The following is a 21,770-nucleotide window of genomic DNA, read 5'->3' on the forward strand; positions in this document are numbered from 1 at the left end:
GTGGTGATTATGTGGGTTTTTTTGCTTTTTTTTTCTGCTGCTGAAGTGGTGTGCAACTTACTTCTACTTTTGATCCCCATTTTTCCATAAATTCTCTTTCCTTAATATTTGATCTGGAGACTGGGTAAATGAGGGAATGTTCTCTTTGCATATTTAAGCAAAATAAAAGTTACTTGTGTAGTTTGTTTTTCCGAGTTCCTTCCTCTGAGACCACAGCAAGGCCAATGGCAGTTCCTGTTTGCAGAGAGAGTCCCAGCACAGCAGCATTGCCAGGGAGCAGCAGAGCTTTGTCACATCCTGCTGTGTGTCTGTTCTGGGATCACAGGCAGGGACAGGCCATGGACACTTGAGGGACACAGCTGGGCTCCAAAACAGCAGTTACATGAGGAAAGGGGTTCTCCTGAGGGCAGAGCAGGAAGGCTTTGGACTTCTTCCAAAGGAACTTTCAATAACATGTCCAAGGAAACAGACTCTAAAGAGGCTCCTTGTGTTGCTTGTTGTCCATGGGACTCAGTGTGATGAGATCAGTGTCCTAGCATGGCCTTCAAGGATCTTAGTGCTGCTTTAGGGTTTGCTGTTTGTTGCCAGTGACAAGGACATGGTGAATGATCTGTGATTAATCCTCGAGGGACTCTACAACTTGTGACAGACCTGCCTTCTATTGAAGAGACTTGGGAGGGGCCAGGAGAACTCAGGGGACCTGCAGAGACAGTTTGTGCCAAGGAGTCAGCAAGAAATGCAGCGCAGTGAGAACAGGCCTTTCAGGTGTGGGGTCACCCAGAGATGATATTCTACATCTGAGTGTGAACTGAAAAAGGGGAGCTCTGCAACCCCAGAGACCACAGCAGGCACTGGAAAAGGAGTCTGGTGAGGGCTTCATGTTCTGGTCAGTGAAGGTTCATAGATTAGATCCAGTGCAGCCCCCAGACCCATCTCCCAGCACTGGCACAAGGCAGGGCCCCTCTGAGCACCCTCTGTGTCCACACAAGAGCTGGTGTGGCAGGTGGTCAGTGGCAGGGACCACCATCAGCTGGCTCTGCCTCCCAGCTTGACCAGCACAGCCCAGCAGAGTCCCCCCATGGCCCTGGGCACCACAGCCCCCGTGCCCTGCAGAGCAGCACCCCCAGCTCAGGGGCTGTGGGGAGCACGGGGAGGGGCTGCAGGAATGGCTGGTCAGGCCAGCACAGACGTGTTCCCCTGGGGAAAGGCTCTGTGGGGAGATGGGATGTGCCAGGAGAAGAGCAGGACAGCCTGTGTGTGCAGAGGAGACATGGAAAGAGGCTGCCCTGTCCCTGGGGCAGCAGGAGCTGCCTGAGGAGCCTTTGGGGCCGAGTCTTTCCTGCTGTCCTGGGGAGCAGGGCTGGCCTTGGGGCTGCAGGAGCTGCCTGAGCTTATCATCTCCTGAGCATTCCACACACAGGGTCACTGTCCCTGACCTCCATTTCCTCCATTTCTTGGTGCAGGGCAACATGACTGGGCTGCTCTGCTGGGCTGGGGCAGGGGCAGGGAGATGGGGGGACCAGGGAGGGGCTGGACTGGGAAGGGCCAGGGAGAGGAAAACCCCCCTGTTGATCTGAAGTTTGTGAGTGTGCAGGGTGGGGGCTCTGCAGGGCTGAGGTGCCTCCAGCCCCTGGCTGTGGCAGCAGGAGTTCAAGAAGACACTGCACCTGCTGCCAGGAACTGTCTGTGTGTGCAAGGGAAGGACTCGTGTCTCTGAACAGCCCTGGGGGTGTGAGCAGGGCATGAGCACAGCTCAGGTGTGGGCACCTGTCAGAGCCCTGACACTTCTGGCTGTGACTCCAGGAACAACCTCCACTGCTGCAGTGAAATTCATCTCACAGGCCTCACATAGTTCCATTGCAAATGTCCCTGTCTCCTTAATTGCCCTCCTCTGCCTTTCTGTCCCTTTCATCCCACACCAGGAAAGCAGCCTGGGGACCATCTCACCTGAGCAGTCAGAGAGGCTCTGTGCGCAGGAGGGGCAGTGTTCTCTAGAAGGTGCTTTTGTCCCCTTTGACATGGCCCAGAGCACAACTTGGGACTATGAAAACATTCCCAGGCATGAACAGCTTGGAGAGATCTTTGAAGGCAAAAATTGAGAGAGGAAGAATAAAAGAGGCAAAATTAGAGATATGAAACCTGCCCAAAGAAGTTCAGGAGCTTCTCTGAGCAATTTTCCTGCATTCAAATAATTGGTAGGAAATGTACAATGATGAAAAATAACTACACAAGAATTTTCACATAAACAGTGAGTGAATCAGATTAGTACATGTATGTGGTGCTGTCACTGAAAACAATATGAAAAGTCATTGAAATTAAAAATAAACAAACAAACAAACTCGACCTTGTAATGACAGGCCAGGAAGTCTTTAAAAATTATCAACTTCTGACTGCAGAGGTTTCAGATGTGTCCTAAAATCCACACTCCTGCCTTCAGGCCATGACCTCCCAGAGCAGCCACCCAGTTGGTCACTGTCCCAGAGATGCTCCGGGGCAGCTCAAGTACCCAAGGGTGAAAAGTCCCCCAGGGTGTGTGTGAGCCCTTGTGGAGCAGGAGCTGGTGGGCAGGAAGGGACCAGCTGGGGAGGGCAGGGAATCCCCCACCTCCAGCACTGCTGGCCAGGCTGAGGAGGGCCCTCTCCAGCACAGCAGAACATCCTGTCCCCTGGAGGGCTGGGCTGTCAGGTGTGTTCCCAGGGACTGACCGGCCAAGGTGGGCAGGCAGATGCTCAGGGGTCATGAAGGGCATCACAAAGCTGAGCCCATCCAAGTGAAGGATTTAGGTGAGTCAGGAGGAACTGGGACAAAAGGAATGGAGTATTTGTGGGAGGGAAGAAGAGATGGCCAAAAGAGAGGAAAGATTTAATGAGGTACAAACAGGTTCAGTTCATGCTGAGGGTGCTAAAATAAGGATTATGCAAACACTCCTGATGGACCTTCACCTGAACTTTGTGAACCATTGCAACTTCTGTTAGGATGTGAATATAACTTGATTCCCCTATTTTTACCTCCAGTCATTTTCTCTCATGAACAAAAGGAACTCTGGGACTCTGTGGAAACTCATGGAATCAAGGGTCCTTTGTGACACTTTAGGTCCTTATGGAGCCAAAGGAACTCTGGGACACTGTGGAATGCCTTGTTATCAATCCAGTGGCCATTCTGACACTTGGGAACATCATGGAATCAAGGTTCTGTTGTGACACTGCAGGACCTCATGGAAACCAAAGCCCTTTGTGACACTGTGGAGCCTCATGGAAGGAAAAGGGACTCTGTGAGGCTGTGGAGCCTCATGGAATCAGGAGATCATTGTGACACTCCAGGGCCTCATGGACTCCAAGGAGTCTTGGGACACTGCAGAAACTCATGGAATCAAGGAGTCATTGTTAAACTGAGGGGCCTTATGAAGCCAAAGAGACAATTGTGACAGTGCAGAACCTCATGGAATCAAAGGAATCCTGGGACACTCTGGAATCTGATGTAATGAGTGTGCAATTGTAACACTGGGGAAACACATGGAACCAATGGGCCATTGTGACATGTGAAGCCTCGTTGAAGCAAAGGAGTCCTGAGACCTTTGGATTTATAGAATAAAGGGACCATTGTCAAGCTGTCAGGGAATCAAAATGCCATTTTGACACTTCAAGGCCTCATGGAACCAAGGGAATCCTGGGGCACTGTGGAACCTTATGGAAATATTTTGCCTCTGGCTGAGCTGCAGTTCATGTCCCCACAGCAGCCCTCCCAGTGCTGTGCTTTGCACTGGGAGCTGGACAGGGGTTGAGAACACAGCAGTGTTGTGGCTGCTGCTGAGCAGGGCTGGCACAGCATCAGCTCTGCAACATTCCTTCCCCAGTCGAGGGCAAGATCCTGGGAGGGGACACAGCCAGGCCAGCGGAGCCAGACTGACCAAAGGGATATTCCAGACCATGTGACATCAGCTCAGGTATAAAAGCCGAGGAAAGGAGGAGGAATGGGGGTTTCCATTCTTTACAATATTTGCCTGCTGATCAGCCACCCCATGTGCCAAAGCCTGGCTTCCTGGGAGGGGGCCGGACATCTCTGCTGATGGGATGTAGAGAATAAACCTGGTGATTTTCCTCTCCACTTGTGCACTCAAACTGTGGCTTTTGATTTAATAAAGTGCCTTATCCCAATCCACAAGTCATTTTCCATCTTGTTCTCTCTCCCCTGTCCGTCTGGGAAGGGCAGAGATAGAGGGGCTGGGTGGGCAGCCTGTAATTCTCCCAGTCCTCATTTTGCCCTCCTTGAAGATGGGGTTGACATCTGCCTTTTCCAAGGACCCCTGAACCTCTCTGATTGCTCTGGCCCTTTTGAGAGCACAATCCAGAATCACAGGCAAGGGTGATGTGGCAATTTAGGGACACTTGAGCTGCCCAAGGCCACTGTGATGAATCTCACTGGGCCCATGGGGTTTGTTCCTGGAGTCACTCACAGAAATGCTGAGGTCCAGCAAGGCATCCACCTCTGAGCTGGGCTTGTGGAGTCCTCATGCACCCAAGGGTGATCAGAGACAGAGTCTTTCCCTTTCACACCCATAGGGAGATCATTACAGGAGTCACAGTCTCTCCCTGGGCTCCTGCTGCCACTGCCAGGGGCTGGAGGCACCTCAGCCCTGCGGGGTGTCACCTGCTCTGCCCCTGTCTGAGATGCCCCATGGCCTGAGGGATGGACACAGGGAGGTCTGTGCACAGAAACACATCCCAGGGCTGCATCCAGGGGGTTTCCCAGGGGATGTCAGTCCCAGAGGGAAGTGACCTCCAGACACTGTGTGTCCCACAGCCCTTCCCAGCACCTCCAGGATTAGCTGATGGTGTTTGTGCTCTCTTGGGTTCATCTCCCCCCACACACCCTGTGCATGCTGAAGTCTCCTCTGTACAATGGCAGTGTGGCCTTGTGAGCTGCTCATTTGGTGTCCCCTTGGAGGGACAAACAACCTGTCCGGGGTAGGTGAGAGGCCAGTGCTGGGAATGGTGTTTGCAGGGGCTGAGCTGTGACAGCTGCCCTGGGGCCCCTTGCCCAGGGTGTCCAGCAAAGACACAGCCCAGACCCTGCTCTGCTGGTCCTTCAGGTGTGTCCCTGGAGGCCTGGCTGTGGAAGGGACACTGCTGTGCCCCCTCCTGCTCTCCCACACTTTGGCTGGTCACTGGGTTTTTCTGCAACAGGGCAGTTTCCTGACCTTGTTCTTGACAACCATGAGAAGACACCAGTTCCTTACAGCCCCAGGGCTTGTTGCCTCCTCACCCACCCCACAGAGCTCTGGAGGTGTCCTACTGCTCTCCTGCACTCCCCATTCCACACCCCTCACTCTCTCCCTGGAGAGCCATGAGCATCCTGTGAGGGAACAGAGCCCCATTCCCAGGGGATGGGTGGCAGGGCTTGGCTGTCCTGCTTGGCAAAGCTCATCCAGGGCTTTCACAGCCACATTCCACAGTCCATTTTCCACCTGTACCAGTGACTCTGAGTTGCTGCTTCCCCAGGCCCCAGGGAGGGTCTCCTTGTCTGCTCATTCCCTCCAGGGTCTCTTTTCAGTGCTGGCCTGAGTGGGGCTTGCTGACATCCTCAGGAATTTGGAGGTTTGCTGATGAATTTTACTTTTCTAAAGGCTGGCTCAGTTTTCACAACTTCAGTTCAGGAATTCAGTGCCAGAGGGCTCATTAACATGCAAAACACTCTAACGAGATAAGCCTCTGGGAATAATTTACCATTAAGTCTTCAGTTTTTTGTGGTTAATTAGATACATTTCAGAAGTGTATTCAAAGGGAGTGTATTACAGTGACAGGAAAAATGAAGAAAGATTTCTTTTTGTCCTTTTTACTTTTTTCCCTGTTTATACACTGATAGCAACAATCTCTAATTGATATTCTTCTCCAGCACCAGGAAGGGTCTCCTTGTCTGCTCGTTCTCTCCATGGTCTCTTTTCAGTGATGGTATCCTAACCAGAAAAGCCCCTGACAATAATTTACTTTTAAATTTTCAAGTCTTCTGTGGTTAATTAAACAGATCTCAGAAGCATATTCAAAGTGAATATCTTATATTAAAATAAAAAAGAGCAAAAATGTCTTTTGTGTTCTGTTTAATTTTTCCTGTTTATACATTAATATCAGCAATCCCTAATTGATATTGATCCTGAGAACCTCCTAATGCAGTCTGAATTGATATGAAAATCAAGATCCTTTTTGTCTGACAGTCAATCAGACTTTATCCCTACTCCCCACCCCACCATTCCCTCATCAGACCCCTGGGACTGAAAGCAGCCTTCTGCAAATCTGAGTTTCCTCCAGCAAAGGCTGGACCTGCAGGTTTCAGCTCCTTGGCACCAACTCCCACCTGCTTTACTGAAGGAAGAGCTGCATGAGACACAGAGGGATGTTCATTTATTGTCAGCAAACAAAACCAAAAGAAGGCACAGCTCAGTAGAAAACACAACTCATTGCTCTGCTCTGTATAAAGTCCACATTGCCTCCACTGAAGTCCACTTTCTGCAGGAGGTAGTCTTAGACCAATGGCAAACATGTTCTGTGTGAAGCACAGATCCCAAGATCCCCCCAAACACTCCCTGCCCCAGATTCTGTCCATATTTGCTCTTTGCACACAGCCAGTCACACACTGAGGTCACAAGATCCCTCGATCCACAGAGGGAGGAAAAGAGAGAAAGTGAACAAAATGGTCTGTAGTGCAGAGCTAAATATGCACTTATCCCAAATATTCTGGAGTTACAGGAACTTTCTCAAATATCCTTTGCAACACCTGTTCAGTGAGGAAAAATCTATTTTGATGAACAGGCCCAGGGAGTGGTGGGGAATGGAGTTACATCCAATGGTGTACCCAGGGCTCAGTATTGGGGTCAGTTCAGTTAAACATCTTCATCAGTGATCTGGACGAGGGCATTGAGGGCACCCTCAGTCAATTCGCAGATGACACCAAGTCGGTAGGATTGCTGACCTGCTGGAGGGGCAGGAAGGCTCTGCAGAGGAGTCTGGACAGTCTGGACTGATGGGCCCAGGCCAGCTGGATGAGGTTCAACAAGGTCAAATGATGGGTCCTGCCCTGGGGTCAGAACCATCTTAGATTCTTGGCCATGCTCTGCAACTGATCCCCACAGCCTGTCCTGTGTCCTTTATCCCTACATTTCCACGGATTCTGTGAGACAAGGGAGCTCTGTGCTCTGGGTATGGAATGAGGTGCCACTGGAGTGGGAAACAAAATTCCTCAGGTTTGAGTTCTTTGGGGTCCAGGAACAAGTGAGATTTAGAGCCACAGAAAGTTTTTCTTCATGGTCAAGACACAAAAATTAAACATGATACAATTGCTAAATACCACAGCAGTTTCCTCAGCTTTCCTCAGCCTCAGCAACCTGGATGACCCACGTCCTTGCTGTGCTGGTCACACAGCCCAGGGTGCTCCTGGCCTCCCTTGCTGCCAGGGCACACGGCTGCCTCCTGCCCAGCTCCTGCCCACCCACAGCTGCCTTACAGGGCTGCTCCCAGCCAGGCAGCTCCCAGCATGTGCCATGGCCAGGGGAGGCCCCTGCAGGGGCACACACTGCCATTTGTCCTCTGGCATTGCAGGAGGTTCCTGCCAAGATGGGCTCTCCTCCTCCCTCAAGCTTTCCCTGAGCACAGAGGCCTGAGAGACCTTTCCAGTAAAGACTCAGGCAGAGAAGCCATGGAGTCCCTCAGCACCACAGCAGTGTCTGCTGGAATTAAATCCCCCTCCCCATCCCACAGCAGCCCAGCATTTCCCTCCTTCAGCCTTGGTCTCCAGTACAGCCACTGAGGCTCTTTTGGCTCTTGACTTTTCCTGCAGCCACCAACTCCAGGGGAGCTTTGCCTTTCCCACAGTCCCACGTGCACAGCTCAGGCCATGCCCAGGAATTCCTTGTCTGTGCCTGGCCTTGCTCCCACCCCCTGGCAGTGACTCTGTGGCCCCTTTGTGCCCCACTGCCCCACAGTTGGTCCCACAGCCCCCTGTGCAGCCCCAGCCCAGGTCAGGAGCATCCAGGGTGGGGAACAGCCCCTATGGGGGGGTGCCCAGAGGAATTCCTGGGCTGGGTCACAGAAAATGGGGGAGCTAAATAGTAGAATGAAGTTAATAATGAAATATCATTGAAGACAATAATATTAGAAAGGGAAAAAACAATGATAAATGAGGTTAGACTTCATCTCTCATGACATAAACTACAGGCCATTGACAGAGGAAAGCAAGCAGTGTCTGGTTGCTGAAAAGCATCCAGTCATCTTTTTCTTCACAGCATCCTTGAGTTCTTGGTTCCTCAGGCTGTAGATGAAGGGGTTGACTATTGGAGGCAGCACCGAGTACAGAACTGCCAGAACCAGGTCCAGGGATGGGTAGGAGAGAGAAAGGGGCTTTAGGTAGGCACAGAAGGCAGTGCTGACAAACAGAGAGACCACAGCCAGGTGAGGGAGGCATGTGGAAAAGGCTTTGTGCCGTCCCTGCTCAGAGGGGATCCTCAGCACAGCCCTGAAGATCTGCACATAGGAGAAAACTATGAAAATGAAACATCCCACAATAAGCCCCCCACTAACCACAATGAGCCCAAGTTCTCTCAGGTAGGAGTGTGAGCAGGAGAGCTTGAGAATCTGGGGCACTTCACAGAAGAACTGGCCCAGGGCATTGCCATGGCATAAGGGCAGGGAAAATGTATTGATTGTGTGCAGGAAACCATAAAAAACCCCAGTAGTCCAGGCAGCTGCTGCCATGTGGGCACAAGCTCTGCTGCCCAGGAGGGTCCCGTAGTGCAGGGGTTTGCAGATGGCAACGTAGCGGTCGTAGCACATGATGGTGAGGAGGGAAAACTGTACTCCAACTACGAGGAAAATCAGAAAGACCTGTGCAACACATCCCTTATAGGAGATGGTTCTGATGTTCCAGAGGGAGTTGTGCATGGCCTTGGGGACAGTGGTGCAGATGGAGCCCAGGTCTATGAGGGACAGGTTGAGCAGGAAGAAGTGCATGGGGGTGTGCAGGTGGTGGTCAGAGGCTACGGCGCTGATGATGAGGCCGTTGCCCAGGAGGGCAGCCAGGAAGATGCCCAGGAAGAGCCACAAGAGCAGAAGCTGCAGCTGCCGCGTGTCTGCCAATGGCAGGAGGAGGAAGTGGCTGATGGAGCTGCTGTTGGACATTTGCTGCCTCTGCATATGGGGACCTGTTGATGTAGAAAAAGACAGGGACAAGTCAGCACAGGCTGCTTCGAGCTAAACTGGTGCCATTTCCTGTACACTGTCCCCCTTTGTCTCAACCACCCTTGTTCCTTCTCTGAGGAAAACCCTCATCTCAGTTTCTGACTTGAGCTCCCTTTTGGCTGTCTGAGTGTGCCAAGAGCAGCCAGGCCTGTGTGTGTGGGCTCTGGAGAAGCCATCCCTGCCCCACTGCGGTGCCTTTGGGGACATGTGGCATATTCTGGATTTGTCAGATGGAATCATTCCTAATGCTGAAAACTTATTAGCATCTACACTCTCAGTTCTTAAGGACAGGGATGGCAGGAAGGGGATTTAGGGAATACATTTCCTGGCCACTTTCCATGCCTGGTTCTCTGAGGTCAGAAATCCCCATCATTTCTGCTGCACACAGAATGAGCCACAGCCAGGTCTGGGAGGTAAAGGGATTCCTGTAGCTCAGGGCAAGGTAAAGAACTGGACAGTCTTCTTCCCCATTGCCCTGTGTTTGCACCTTTGGGGATCAGAGGACAATCACCTCCTCCATGTTACCCTGAGAAGAAACCAGACCCTGCTGAGAGCAGAGGGATCACTGAATGTCTCAGCCTTTCTTAAGGTCTTTGGGGAAGAATCAATTCTGCCAAAGACACAGTTCATTTGACAAACCCAACAGTGTTTCCTCAGTTATAACATCTCTGTGCTTCTCCATGGGGAATTCTGGTAGCAGAAATATGCTGTAGGAGAGATTTGCATGCAGGAGGGCAGCTCAGTGCTTGGAAGGACATGACAAGGAGATCCCTGAGTGCCCTGGGGATGGTGGCTCATTAAGGGAGAGTCAGCTCATTCCCCTGTCACACACACTGCCCACAGCCCACAGGTTAGAGGAAAGCTTTAACATTGCATTCCTAAGGACACACCTGCATGACAGGAATCACAAGGGCAGTGCCTGACTCAGATGCTGCAAATCCCAGAGCCTCACTGAGAGAACAAGACAAGAACAGTATCGGAGTAGTGGAGAAAGAAGGAAAAATATTGTGGTGCCTTCTCTGAGAGGCCAGGGCAGAGACAGCAGGCACTGAGGACAGTGTTACCCTGACCCAACTGTGCCACCTCACAGACACCAACAGTGCCCTCCTTCCCACAGCAGTTCTCCTTTTAGCTCCCCTTCATTCCCTGATCATATCCCTGCTGCCTGGACATTTTCCTCCTGGCAGGTGCCTTTTCCCTGTCAGCACTCCCAGTCCCATCCCACCCTCTGTGCACTCACCCCAGCCCTACAGAAACCTGCCTGTCTGCAGGGCACTGCCTGGGGCATGTTCTCTTTGCAGGTGGGAAAGGGCAGGTCACAACAACCCTGATGGGCCCAGGAAAGGTGATCCTGGTGCTGTCCGTAGCTGAGGCACTTCAGGAGGATCCCAGAAGACAGACTGACTCAGAGTTACACATCAGCAGTCTCAGTACATGTTCAAACATTGTGTGGATGGTCCTTGTGTGTCCCTTCCAAGTCAGAAGATTCTGTGATTCTGTGACTACAACTTTTATTCTGCTTCTCTCATCCGCCAACAATCTCACTCTGCTCCAAGGAGGAGACTGAAAACACACTCAGGAAAACTTCTTATCATTACAGCAATCCCTGACTTACCTTGTTCTGGGGAAGTGTCCTCCAGAGCAGTCCCCAGGCAGATCTGGAGCTGTGAGCAGCCCTGACCCACACAGCCCCCTCTCAGCAGCAGGACCCTGCCCTGCTCAGGGCTGCTCCTTCCTCCCACAGCTTCTCCCCAGACCTGTGAGCAGCAGCCCGGGCTGGCTGAGAGCTGACCCTGGCAGGCAGCAGAGTCCCTGCCCCAGCACAGCACCCTGGGCTGCAGGACCCTGCTCTGCACCACAGCCCTGGGCCCCCCTGGCTGCACACCCACCTTCACAGACCTGCAGCACACAATGGGAACAGGGATTGCCTTGCTCTGTCCCTCGGAGGGTGCAGGAGGCAAACCCAGCTCTGCTGTGTGGCCACCTCCTCTGCACTGGAGGAACTGGGAGAGTCCTCCAGAAAGGTCCTAAAAGCTGTGGGATGTGCCAGTTTAGGAGTTCCCTCCAGGAACTGAAGTTTATCCTCCTGAAAGTTTGACTGTTTCAGAGTGATAATTTCTCCTCTAGTGAGATATAAGCAAGCTCTCCTCTGTCTTCTTCCAAACTGTGCTTAACTTCCCTCTCACTTCTCTGCTGTGCCCTGGGTGTCTGCAGGCAGTGCCCTGAGCCCTGCTGGGCTGTGCACAGGAGCTGCTCCTGGGCAGAGCTGTCTCTCTGCAGCACTGCCCGCTTGCCAGGAGCTCCCTGTGTGCCAGGAGCCCAGCCCAGCTCAGCAGCACAGCAACAGCCCAGGGCATTTAATGACTCTCTGGGGGGTGTTGGTGCTGAGTCCCTGAACATCAGTCCTTGAGGAAAGTTGCAGGATCCTCTTGAGAAACCAAAGTCAGATTCAAACTGTGAAGTTTCTTGTAGTGCTAATGGGTCCCACTGCGGGACACAACTGAGAAAAAAACATCCCCAGGATGTTGTTGGAGCCCAAACCTGGAAACATTGATGGCAGGTCACAGAATCACAGAATTATCAAGGTTGGATGAGCCCTTTACTGATCTTCCAGTCCAACTGTGAACCCAGAACCACCATAATCATCCCTAAATCATATCCTAAAGAGCTACCTCTAGACCCCACCTGAATAGTTCTGGAGACTTCCTGAGCTCCTTGGGAAACTTATTCCAATGTCACCAGGAGTCTGGACACTTAATGACCTTCAGTCATTTCTGGGACAAGTAAATTGGATTCGGCCTATTCTCAGTCTAAGCACCGATACATTGGCACCCCTTTTTCAATTACTCAAGGGAGATGCAGACTGAAATTCCCCACGTCACCTTACAAGAGAAGTGCTTGTTATATTAAAAGAAATGAACAAGAAACTTAACAAATACCAATGCACGAGGAAAATAATTGGGAAACCTGCTTGTTTGCTTGTCTTCCATGGACCAAAACAAACATTTACAGTTATTGGACAAGTTGATTTCAGAGAAAAAAAATTTTGGTTATGGGTATGGATATTTCTCAGTTTTCAGTTTCAAAAAACTATCACCACCCACCCAGAGGTGCTTGCCAAGGTCTGCCATAAAGGCAGACTGTGGCTTTGGGAGCTCTCTGGAAGAATTCTGGATCTACCTGTATTCCTCTTTTCAAGTCTCAATTGCAGTATTTTAATTTACATGCTATTGATTTTCAGGTCTCCATGGCAGATTTCTCTGGACAATTAGTAACTCTTCTTCCTTCTGTTCCCTTTCTTCAGTTTTTAGCAGCTACACAACCAAGATTAAAAAATAATTATTCACCTACTCCACTAAGTAAGGCAAGAACAGTTTTTACTGATGGCTCTGGGAGGACCTGCCAAGGGGTGGCAGCATGGAAGGAAGGACAGGAGTGGAAGAAGGATATTCATCAGGATCAGGGGTCCTCTCAGACAGCTGAACTGTCAGCTGCAGTTTGGGCATTTCAACTATTTTCAGAGCCCTTAAATACTGTTTCTGATGTGGGGTATGGAGTGAGAATAGTATCAAGAACAGAAAACTCGTATCTAAAGGAGGTTACTAACCAAACTTTGCTTCATTGATTTGGAAATTTGCTTTATAAAATTCAACCAGAAAGATTCCCCTTCACATTATACATGTCCATTCCTACACATCCCTCCCAGGACCAATTATGGAAGGGAACAGAATGGCGGAGAACTTTGCAAATGATTTGGCAATGGTGCCAACAGTGGTAGCTCCAAATAATTTCGAAAAAGCAAGGGGTGCTCACGAGTTCTTCCACCAAAACGCCAGGTCTTTACAGAAATCATTTCATCTTAGTGCCTCTCAGACACGGCCTATTGTCTCTGTGTGTTCCCACTGCCAAAGAGTAACTGCTGTACCACCCGAAGGAGGGAATCCCAGAGGGATCACTCCCCTCAACCTTTGGCAGTCGGACGTCACCCCCTATCTGCTTTTCAGGAAGCTGAAATACAGACCTGTGTCGACAGACAGATGTTCCGGGCTGAGAGTGGCTCCGGCCCATGCAGGAGAAAAGGCTGGGGATGCCAAAAGACATTTTTAACAGCTATTTTGATCTTTGGCATTCCTAGAAAAATAAAAACAGACAATGGCCCAGCTTATGTCTCGCAACCTTCGAAAGAATTCTTTAATTTCTGGAGGATCACCCATAGCACTGGAATCCCTCATTCTCCACAAGGGTAAGGCACAACTGTGTGTGCACATCAACCACTTAAAAATATGCTAAAGAAACAACAAAATGCCACAGTGAGGCTTACACCTCAAGAGAAAATCAGCAAGGCCCTACAGGTACTTCACTTTCTTAATAGGGTAGAGAGAGATCTCTCCCCATACAACGACATTTTGAGTCTAAAACTGAAGGAAAAATAACAAAGGCAAAAGCTATTTATAAAGATTTATTAACTGGAGAATGGGTCGGCCCTGTCCCCCTCATCACCTGGGGGAGAGGCCATGGCTGTGTCTCCACAGGGTCCAGCCCACAATGGATACTCTCGGGATGCGTGAAACTGCATCAAGGAAATCATCCCTTGCCACGCTCTGGAGAAACCACTTGAGACAACTGATTTATGTCATCACAGCTCTAGTTACCCTTTTGTCACTGCCCACTGCCTGTCAAGAGCTGTTGTGACCTTGGCCTCCTCTCACACCTACTCCTCAAGTTCCAGGCCCCTGGTTCATTTCCCAGCATGAAAATAGCTGGTATTCTCTTGCTAAGTCTATTGGTTCAAACTCTCTTTGCCCATCAACTTCAGATCCTGCTAACCCTTCTAAAACATCTTTAATTTCTCTCCCATGGGAGTATCCCAACTGGCATGAGTTCTTGTGACTCTATATGACTTTTTGTGATGACCTGGAGCATTTCAATAATCCCATTGCTACTTGCAATGCTCCTAACCCTGGACTGAAACCTCTTAAATTTACCTGCGTATGTGACTTTCCTGATCCATTAGAAATTTTGTTATGGGCTTAGCTAGGTAAGCCTAAATTAGGCTTTGGATTTCAGGCTAGGCCTGGGCCTGTTGGCTGACTTGAGCTGGGCTGGGCTAACTAACAGCTGACTTCTTCTAGCCAGTCGTATCCCACACCATATTCCGACATCATCTTAAAGTGGAGGAGCCGGTGTAGGAGTGGCTTGTTCGGTTCCATCATGTCTGCAGTGGAGGCAGGACGTGTGTCCTGCTGTGCTGGGACTTGCTCCTGCTGCTGCTACATCCTATTTTGTTTTAGTTTCAGGGCAGTAGAAACATTTTATTGTTTTGCTCTCTCTTTGGCCTTCCCGGGTCTCTTTTGCCTTGCTGGGTGTCTTTTAGAGTATTTTATGGATCTGGAGCAATGAAATCCAGTTTTGGTGGGAGGTAGAAAATTGTTATTTCTAACTTGTGTAAGTGGGTGTTATACTGCAGTTTTCTTTTAATTTTCTCTTTTCTGTATAAAGACATATAGTTAGTTTAAGCATAAACTTAGTTGGAGTTTCCAGAGGGTTTTTCCTTTCTCCCTTTTCTCAGCAGTGGAAGGGGGGTCGGGGGTCGGGAGCCTCTGTCAGTCTGTGTTGGGCAGTTGGCATTTTGCCATCTCAACCCAAGACACCCTGTTGCAAGGTACTGCTTTCATTTTGTTCTGGATGATGTAATTGACCATAGAAATACAGATCTATCCCCTAAGGACACTTACAGAAATTACTCGTGTTGGTGTCATCAGTACATTCCTGTTGAGTTCAGAGTACCACCTAACTCTGTTGTTTTACCTCCTAAAAGGTTTCTAATCCCTGATCTGAAAGTGTGGAAAGTTATCCCCAAACGTGCCTATGGAGGCCCATGTACACTGGGCAAGTTTACTATTTTTGACCCTACAAAAATTGTAAGCTCCTATCACATTAAAAACAAAAGCATATTTTTTCAGACTTACAGGGCAAGACATTTAAATTAAAGCAATGGAAAAGTTACCCTACCTAGGATAAACTGGGTGCAAGATTCAGCCAGCATCCTTCTCCAGGTCATGGAGTGCAATACATCCCCTTTCAAACAACAAATCAACAAGTGTTCTCTGGCAAAGAAGAACATCAACCTTAAACGTCCTCCTGTGCATCCACTTAACCAATCCATGAGTTTCAGAAAAATTGTGGTTCTGACACACACATTTGGTCTCGCAGCAAAAATTTTGGGCAAGTGCAATTATTCCGTATATGGGCACCCGTCATGCACTTGACCTGTTAATGCAAACGGGTACTGGCTGGCCAAGGAGGCCAATGCCACCAGCCTTGCTTTGGAGGGTTTGCTCCTAGACACACCAATGATTAAAAAGGCCACCCTCCAAAACCGGGCTGCCATCGACTTCCTTCTTTTAGTTAGTGGCCATGGATGCAGTGAATTGGAAGGTTTATACTGCCTTAACTTTCCTGACCACTCCACATCAATCCATAATCGTATCAATGAGCTGCAGGAATTAGTAGAGCAGATCATGCAGGAGGAGGATACTTCTGGGATGATGTGTTTGACTTTTCATTGGATGGTTTCTCCCTTCCATTTAAGAAATTTGCACTCTTTGGTTTGCTTGCTTTGTTTATCATATTCCTTTTCTTACTCATCCTCCCTTGCATTTTTGGTTGCTTTCAATGGCTTTTTGTTCACAATACTGTTTCTAATTTCATGGCATTAGAAAAAGGAGGAGCTGTGAGAGAACAGCTCCCCTATCAGGAGTGGCAGAGATATCACCGCCAGTGGATTTCTGATGACCAAGAAGGATTAGAGCCGTCAGCACCGGTGACGGACAGTAAATTAATGACCTCAGGTGTTTAATAGTGCACATGGAATTGTACAGGTTCAAATATTTTGTTGTTCTGATATCACCCCCCCAACATTTAATTGTTCTAACATGGCTGTCCTGTTCTATTTTTCCCTTAGTCATCCCATCCATGTTGTCTCGTTCCCATAATCCCTTAGGGTTCTCTTCCCACCTTTGGCCTAATCCCTGTTTTTCATTGGTTGGTTGACTGCTGCTTTTCTATTGGTTTCTTGTCTCCGAACCAACAAACTCCTCCCCTGGTTTTGTCCAAATCCTTTGCTGTTCCCTCCCAGTTTCCAGATCCTTCCCTAAGCAACCCTATATAAGTCTGGTGCTCCCTCAATAAATTGCTTTTCTACCATCCCACTCTGGTGTCCGGACTCCTTCCGTGCCTTGGGTGTCCAGCACAGAAACCACTGCAGCAGTCACACACTGTCATACTTGGGGTGAAATCAGGCAGATTTGAAGTGGAATTAAGGGAATTTTGAGTGGAGTTAAGGGAATTTTGGGTGGAATTAAAAAAACTCTGGGTGGAATAAAGGAGATTTCGGGTGTAATTCAGGAAAGTTTTCAGTAGATTTAATGGAATTTTCCATGGAATTAATAGGATTTTAGAGGAATCTTGGAGATTTGGGCTGAAATTGGTGGGATTGGGGATGAAATTCTGGAGATTTTAAGAGGAATTAAGGAACAGGTCCCCATATGCATAGGCAGGAAATGTCCAACAGCAGCTCCATCAGCCACTTCCTCCTCCTGCCATTGGCAGACACGCGGCAGCTGCAGCTCCTGCTCTTGTGGCTCTTCCTGGGCATCTCCCTGGCTGCCCTCCTGGGCAACGGCCTCATCATCAGCGCCGTAGCCTCTGACCACCACCTGCACACCCCCATGCACTTCTTCCTGCTCAACCTGTCCCTCACAGACCTGGGCTCCATCTGCACCACTGTCCCCAAAGCCATGCACAACTCCCTCTGGGACACCAAAACCATCTCTTATGCAGGATGTTTAGCACAGCTCTTTCTCTTTTCCTTTTTCAGCTCAGCAGAGTTTTCTCTCCTCACCATCATGTGCTACGACCGCTACGTTGCCATCTGCAAACCCCTGCACTACGGGACCCTCCTGGGCAGCAGAGCTTGTGCCCACATGGCAGCAGCTGCCTGGGCCAGTGGCTTTCTCAAAGGTCTGCTGAACACAGTCAATACATTTTCCCTGCCCCTGTGCCAGGGCAATGCCCTGGGCCAGTTCTTCTGTGAAATCCCCCACATCTTCAAGCTCTCTTGCTCACACTCCAACCTCAGGGAACTTGGTCTTCTCACTTTTAGTGCTTTTCTCTTTTTTGGATATTTCATTTTCATAGTTTTCTCCTATGTGCAGATCTTCAGGGCTGTGCTGAGGATCCCCTCTGAGCAGGGATGGCACAAAGCCTTTTCCACGTGCCTCCCTCACCTGGCCGTGGTCTTCCTGTTTTTCAACACATCATTTTTTTCCTACCTGAAGCCTCCCTCCATCTCCTCCCCTTCCCTGGATTTGGTATTGTCACTTCTGTACTCAGTGGCTCCTCCAGTGCTGAACCCCCTCATCTACAGCCTGAGGAACCAGGAGCTCAAGGATGCTCTGAGGAGAATGATGACTGGATGCTTTTCAGCAGTAATAACCCATCTGTTTTCTGCTCCACAGCATTGCTAGTGGAACTCATTAGAAGCCCAACCTGCCTTCTTAGAATTTTGCTGGTTGCCAATGGGCTCTTCTTGTCAGGATGTTGTGCACAATAAAATTTGATTATTCATCGCTCATATAATTCTTTGTCTACCTCTTGGACCCAGAAACTGTAAATGAGGAATTGGTCTATCTTTATATTGAAACAAAATCAATTATCTCACCCTGCCTTGTTTATCTTGATCCTGTTAGACCTTCGTGAAGCTGCAGGGCAGTTTCATCTGTGCAGAGGAGAAGGTGAAGGACTCCAGCACAGCAGCACTGCTGGGGACCAGCTGGACTTTTCAGAGCTGCTCCCTTTCACTTCCACACTCTCCTCCTAAGCCCCCATGTGTGTGTAAGACCTGAGTGCTCTGCCAGTTTGGTCAGAGGGTTTCTGTGTGGGAGTGCTGCGACTGCCAGCAGACAATGGGCATTTCTGTGGCAGAGTTGGCCTCAAAACAGCAGTTCCATCATGCAAAGGGACCTCCTTAGCACAGTGTCTGCAGGCTCAGGTCTTCTTCTAAAGTCACTCTCAAGAACATGCACAGAGAATGGACTCTATAGAGGCCCCTTGTTTCGTTTGTTCTCCAAGGGCTCAGTGTGATGAGATCAGGGCCCCAGTGTGGCCATCAAGGGTCTTAGGTCTGGCTTTGCTTGTTGATGGCCACTGCCCAAGCAGATAAATAATGGGCTGGGATTAAACTTCCTGGGGCTCTACAGCTTGTGACAGGGCTGATGGCAGGAGAATGTTTTATTGAGGAGACTTGGGAACTGCCAAGAGAACTCAGGGGACCTGCAGAGACAGTTTATTCCAAGGACTCAGCAGGAATGCAGCCCAGTGAGCACAGGGCTGTCAGGTGTGGGGTGGCCCAGAGATGATATTCTCCATCTGGGCGTGAACTGAAAAATGAGAGCTCTGCAGCCCCAGGGGGCACATCAGATACAGGGAAAGGAGTCTGGGAAGTCACTTCTGTTACCCTCAGTGAATGTCCACAGGTGGATCCAGTGCAGCACCCAAAGCCATCTCCCAGCACTGGCAGAAGGCAGGGCCCCTCTGAGCACCCTCCATGTCACACAGGAGCTTGTATGGCAGGTAGTCAATGGCAGGGAGCACCATCAGCTGGCTCTGCCTCCCAGCTCTACCAGCACAGCACAGGACAGCCTCCGATGGCCCTGGGCACCACAGCTCCCGTGCCCCGCAGAGCAGCACCCCCAGCTGGCCTTGGGGCTGCAGGAGCTGCCTGAGCTGATCATCTCCTGAGCATTCCACACACAGGGTCACTGTCCCTGACCTCCATTTACTTCATTTTTTACTGCAGGGCAAACATGACTGTGCTGCTTGCTGGGCGGGGGCAGGGACAGGGAGATGGGAGGACCAAGGAGGGGCTGAACTGGGAAGGGCCAAAGCAAGGAAAATCCCAGTGTTGAGCTGAAGTTTGTGAGTGTGCAGGGTGGGGGCTCTGCAGGGCTGAGGTGCCTCCAGCCTCTGGCTGTGGCAGCAGGAGTTCAAGAAGACACTGCACCTGCTGCCAGGAACTGTCTGTGTGTGCAAGGGAAGGACTCGTGTCTCTGAACAGCCCTGGGGGTGTGAGCAGGGCATGAGCACAGCTCAGGTGTGGGCACCTGTCAGAGCCCTGACACTTCTGGCTGTGACTCCAGGAACAACCTCCACTGCTGCAGTGAAATTCATCTCACAGGCCTCACATAGTTCCATTGCAAATGTCCCTGTCTCCTCAATTGCCCTCCTCTGCCTTTCTGTCCCTTTCATCCCACAGCAGGAAAGCAGCCTGGGGACCATCTCACCTGAGCAGTCAGAGAGGCTCTGTGAGCAGGAGGGGCAGTGTTCTCTAGAAGGTGCTTTTGTCCCCTTTGACATGGCCCAGAGCACAACTCAGGACTATGAAAACATTCCCAGGCACGAACAGCTTGGAGAGATCTTTGAAGGCAAAAATTGAGAGAGGAAGAATAAAAGAGGCAAAATTAGAGATATGAAACCTGCCCAAAGGAGTTCAGGAGCTTCTCTGAGCAATTTTCCTGCATTCAAATAATTGGTAGGAAATATACAATGATGAAAAATAATTACACAAGAATTTTCACATAAACAGTGAGTGAATCAGATTAGTACATGTATGTGGTGCTGTCACTGGAAAAAATATGAAAAGTCATTGAAATTAAAAATAAACAAACAAACAAACTCGACCTTGTAATGACAGGCCAGGAAGTCTTTAAAAATTATCAACTTCTGACTGCAGAGGTTTCAGATGTGTCCTAAAATCCACACTCCTGCCTTCAGGCCATGACCTCCCAGAGCAGCCACCCAGTTGGTCACTGTCCCAGAGATGCCCCGGGGCAGCTCAAGTACCCAAGGGTGAAAAGTCCCCCAGGGTGTGTGTGAGCCCTTGTGGAGCAGGAGCTGGTGGGCAGGAAGGGACCAGCTGGGGAGGGCAGGGAATCCCCCACCTCCAGCACTGCTGGCCAGGCTGAGGAGGGCCCTCTCCAGCACAGCAGAACATCCTGTCCCCTGGAGGGCTGTGCTGTCAGGTGTGTTCCCAGGGACTGACCGGCCAAGGTGGGCAGGCAGATGCTCAGGGGTCATGAAGGGCATCACAAAGCTGAGCCCATCCAAGTGAAGGATTTAGGTGAGTCAGGAGGAAGTGGGACAAAAGGAATGGAGTATTTGGGGGAGGGAAGAAGAGATGGCCAAAAGAGAGGAAAGATTTAATGAGGTACAAACAGGTTCAGTTCATGCTGAGGGTGTTAAAATAAGGATTATTCAAACACTCCTGATGGACCTTCACCTGAACTTTGTGAACCATTGCAACTTCTGTTAGGATGTGAATATAACTTGATTCCCCTGTTTTTACCTCCAGTCATTTTCTCTCATGAACAAAAGGAACTCTGGGACTCTGTGGAAACTCATGGAATCAAGGGTCCTTTGTGACACTTTAGGTTCTTAGGGAGCCAAAGGAACTCTGGGACACTGTGGAATGCCTTGTTATCAATCCAGTGGCCATTCTGACACTTGGGAACTCCATGGAATCAAGGTTCTGTTGTGACACTGCAGGACCTCATGGAAACCAAAGCCCTTTGTGACACTGTGGAGCCTCATGGAAGGAAAAGGGACTCTGTGAGGCTGTGGAGCCTCATGGAATCAGGAGATCATTGTGAGACTACAGGGCCTCATGGACTCCAAGGAGTCTTGGGACACTGCAGAAACTCATGGAATCAAGGAGTCATTGTTAAACTGAGGGGCCTTATGAAGCCAAAGAGACAATTGTGACAGTGCAGAACCTCATGGAATCAAAGGAATCCTGGGACACTCTGGAATCTGATGTAATCATTGTGCAATTGTAACACTGGGAAACACATGGAACCAATGGGCCATTGTGACATATGAAGCCTCGTTGAAGCAAAGGAGTCCTGAGACCTTTGGATTCATAGAATCAAGGGACCATTGTCAAGCTGCAAAACCTCAGGGAATCAAAATGCCATTTTGACACTTCAAGGCCTCATGGAACCAAGGGAATCCTGGGGCACTGTGGAACCTTATGGAAATATTTTGCCTCTGGCTGAGCTGCAGTTCATGTCCCCACAGCAGCCCACCCAGTGCTGTGCTTTGCACTGGGAGCTGGACAGGGGTTGAGAACACAGCAGTGTTGTGGCTGCTGCTGAGCAGGGCTGGCACAGCATCAGCTCTGCAACATTCCTTCCCCAGTCGAGGGCAAGATCCTGGGAGGGGACACAGCCAGGCCAGCTGAGCCAGACTGACCAAAGGGATATTCCAGACCATGTGACATCAGCTCAGGTATCAAAGCTGAGGAAAGGAGGAGGAATGGGGGTTTTCATTCTTTACAATATTTGCCTGCTGATCAGCCACCCCATGTGCCAAAGCCTGGCTTCCTGGGAAGGGGCTGGACATCTCTGCTGATGGGATGTAGAGAATAAACCTGGTGATTTTCCTCTCCACTTGTGCACTCAAACTGTGGCTTTTGATTTAATAAAGTGC

The 21,770-nt window shown here is 49.9% G+C and overlaps 1 protein-coding gene across 1 annotated transcript; it reads right to left on the reverse strand.

Annotated features, from left to right (window-relative positions):
* Positions 1–8,198: 8,198 nt before the first annotated feature.
* LOC139684117 (olfactory receptor 14C36-like) lies at positions 8,199–8,966 on the reverse strand (the record flags this gene model as incomplete). Its single annotated transcript, XM_071579716.1, has 1 exon — positions 8,199–8,966. A coding segment is annotated over one exon (768 nt), but the record flags the coding sequence as incomplete, so codon positions are not given.
* Positions 8,967–21,770: the final 12,804 nt, after the last annotated feature.

This window comes from Pithys albifrons, chromosome 31, assembly GCF_047495875.1.
Source record: "Pithys albifrons albifrons isolate INPA30051 chromosome 31, PitAlb_v1, whole genome shotgun sequence".
Taxonomy (NCBI): domain Eukaryota; kingdom Metazoa; phylum Chordata; class Aves; order Passeriformes; family Thamnophilidae; genus Pithys; species Pithys albifrons.